The 1,996-nt window shown below is 29.5% G+C and overlaps 1 protein-coding gene across 1 annotated transcript in view; it reads left to right on the plus strand.

Annotated features, from left to right (window-relative positions):
• LOC109861496 (putative nuclease HARBI1) overlaps window positions 1-1,000 on the plus strand; it is a 3,197-nt gene extending 2,197 nt beyond the window's left edge. The window contains exon 5 of the mRNA XM_020441171.1: window positions 954-1,000. Within this exon, the coding sequence (XP_020296760.1) occupies window positions 954-1,000 (47 nt within the window). The remainder of the gene's footprint in view (window positions 1-953) is intronic.
• The last annotated feature ends 996 nt before the right edge of the window (window positions 1,001-1,996 follow it).

The following is a 1,996-nucleotide window of genomic DNA, read 5'->3' on the forward strand; positions in this document are numbered from 1 at the left end:
TAACAAAATATACTATTCGAATTTAGGTTCAACAAAAATAAAATCTGTAATCAGCAATCTATATATCACATAAACTATCATGTCAGTCTTATATATATCACATAAAATAGGAACTATCATAACTAAAACAATATGTAGACATGACTAAATATTTTGACTTTGTTAACATAAAATAAAAATTTCTTTTTACTTCTCTTACTGATTAATGTAGTAACTTAATTATTTTCTTTTTGTAATACTCGTTCTAATAGATTTTCTATTCGTTTAAAAGCTGTTAATCTTTCTTCATGCTGTCTTTCCCGAATTTGTTGTCTTTTTTTTTGTTCTTCCTTAGCATGTAACATATATTCTTCAATAGTTGCACTTAACTTCCTTCTTTTAATATCTGTGAAATTATACATATAGAATGCTTTGTAAGTTGTTTTATATGCAAAATATGTTCCATCTTACGTTTTGCTGGTAATGTATTTTCTTCTTCTTCNGTTTCTGTCACATGTGATCCTGCTATTGATAACGGTTGTGCCCAAGGCTTATCTGCAAATAATTCTTGCATAATCTGAAACAAAGTACATAATTTAAAATATACAATAGGTTATATATTTTTACATAAAAATAAATGAAGATATATTATACCTGAAAATATTCCCAATCCTTCCGATTATTCCCACTTTTATTATTATGATCTAATATATTTTTATATGTTNGTTTCAAAGCTTGAAATTTTGTGGAGCATTTAATCCCTGNTATATTATATCCTTTTTCTTGCATAATACTAGCAATTTTCTCCCAATATTTTTTCACTGTACCTTTTCCTTTACGAAATTCATCTTGGTGTTCGTCAAATAAATTTAACAATAATAACGTTTCTTCTCTGGTCCAAAGATGTGTACCTGCAATTAAAGAAGTATAATGTTTTCTATATTTGACATGCAAATTTGTAAATGTCTTTAAAGATTTGATCAGTAATCAACATGTGCATATGAACAATATAAATCTATAATCTAATTTAATAATTCTCAATGTTATCACTGGTATTGCAGCTTAAGTTAACAATTATAAAGATATATAATAGTAGTAAAAGATATATAATTATACAAGATATATAATAGTAGTAATCGCAATTTGAAAACTATTTTATGCTAATATAAATGTAGACTATTTTTACAAATGTTTCGACAATTTTAAATTATACAATAATAAATGTTTTACCGTCCGTGTTTTCATTAATACTTTCATCACTGATACTGGTAGTTGCTAAAATAGATAAAATCATGTAACATAATTAATATTTTTTATTCATTGTATATTACATTTACATTTACAATACTTACATTCACTGATAGATATGTTACAATCCACGGGTTGTATAATGTTGTGTTTTATTTTTGCTTGCTTTAACAATAACGTTGCAAACTTTAAATCTGCAAAAAAAATTAGTAAAAATAGTATTCATAATTATCACAAGATCGAGATTAGTAATTGCATTCTTACCATTTTGTGCTCTAGTTGCATCCTCACTACTTACGATTAATTTATAATCTTTATTATTCTCTGCATCTATCAGATATATGGTTTCTATTGTTTCCAAAGGAGCAGCCATGTTTTTACTGCGAATGCTTCACCTCGCGAGCCGCAGTAATGAAAGCAGGAAATGACGACAAAATCTATGACGTCATATAAACACAAAACTGCTTTGACAACTTACTTTCGCGAATATCGGAACGGCATTCGCAGTACTGCCAGTACTGCCAGTGAATATCGGAACGCAGCCCCAATGTCGTGTTAAAAACCGACTTTTATCGATTTGCGAAGAAAAATATTTACAGCGCCAAAAAGTCACTTTCTGCCGAAAAGTAGACTTTGTCGTTCGGCCGGTCTTTCTACGCTAGGCTTTTTCTTACTTTCGCTTTTTGCTCATTCCCCTAGAGCAGCTTCAACAGAAAGAGCTGGTTGGCCCGATGGAGATACGCTATTCTCCACGCCCGGTTCTAATGGA

The sequence above is a fragment of the Pseudomyrmex gracilis genome, unplaced genomic scaffold, assembly GCF_002006095.1.
Source record: "Pseudomyrmex gracilis isolate BER0280 unplaced genomic scaffold, ASM200609v1 scaffold_792, whole genome shotgun sequence".
NCBI classification, from domain to species: Eukaryota; Metazoa; Arthropoda; class Insecta; order Hymenoptera; family Formicidae; genus Pseudomyrmex; species Pseudomyrmex gracilis.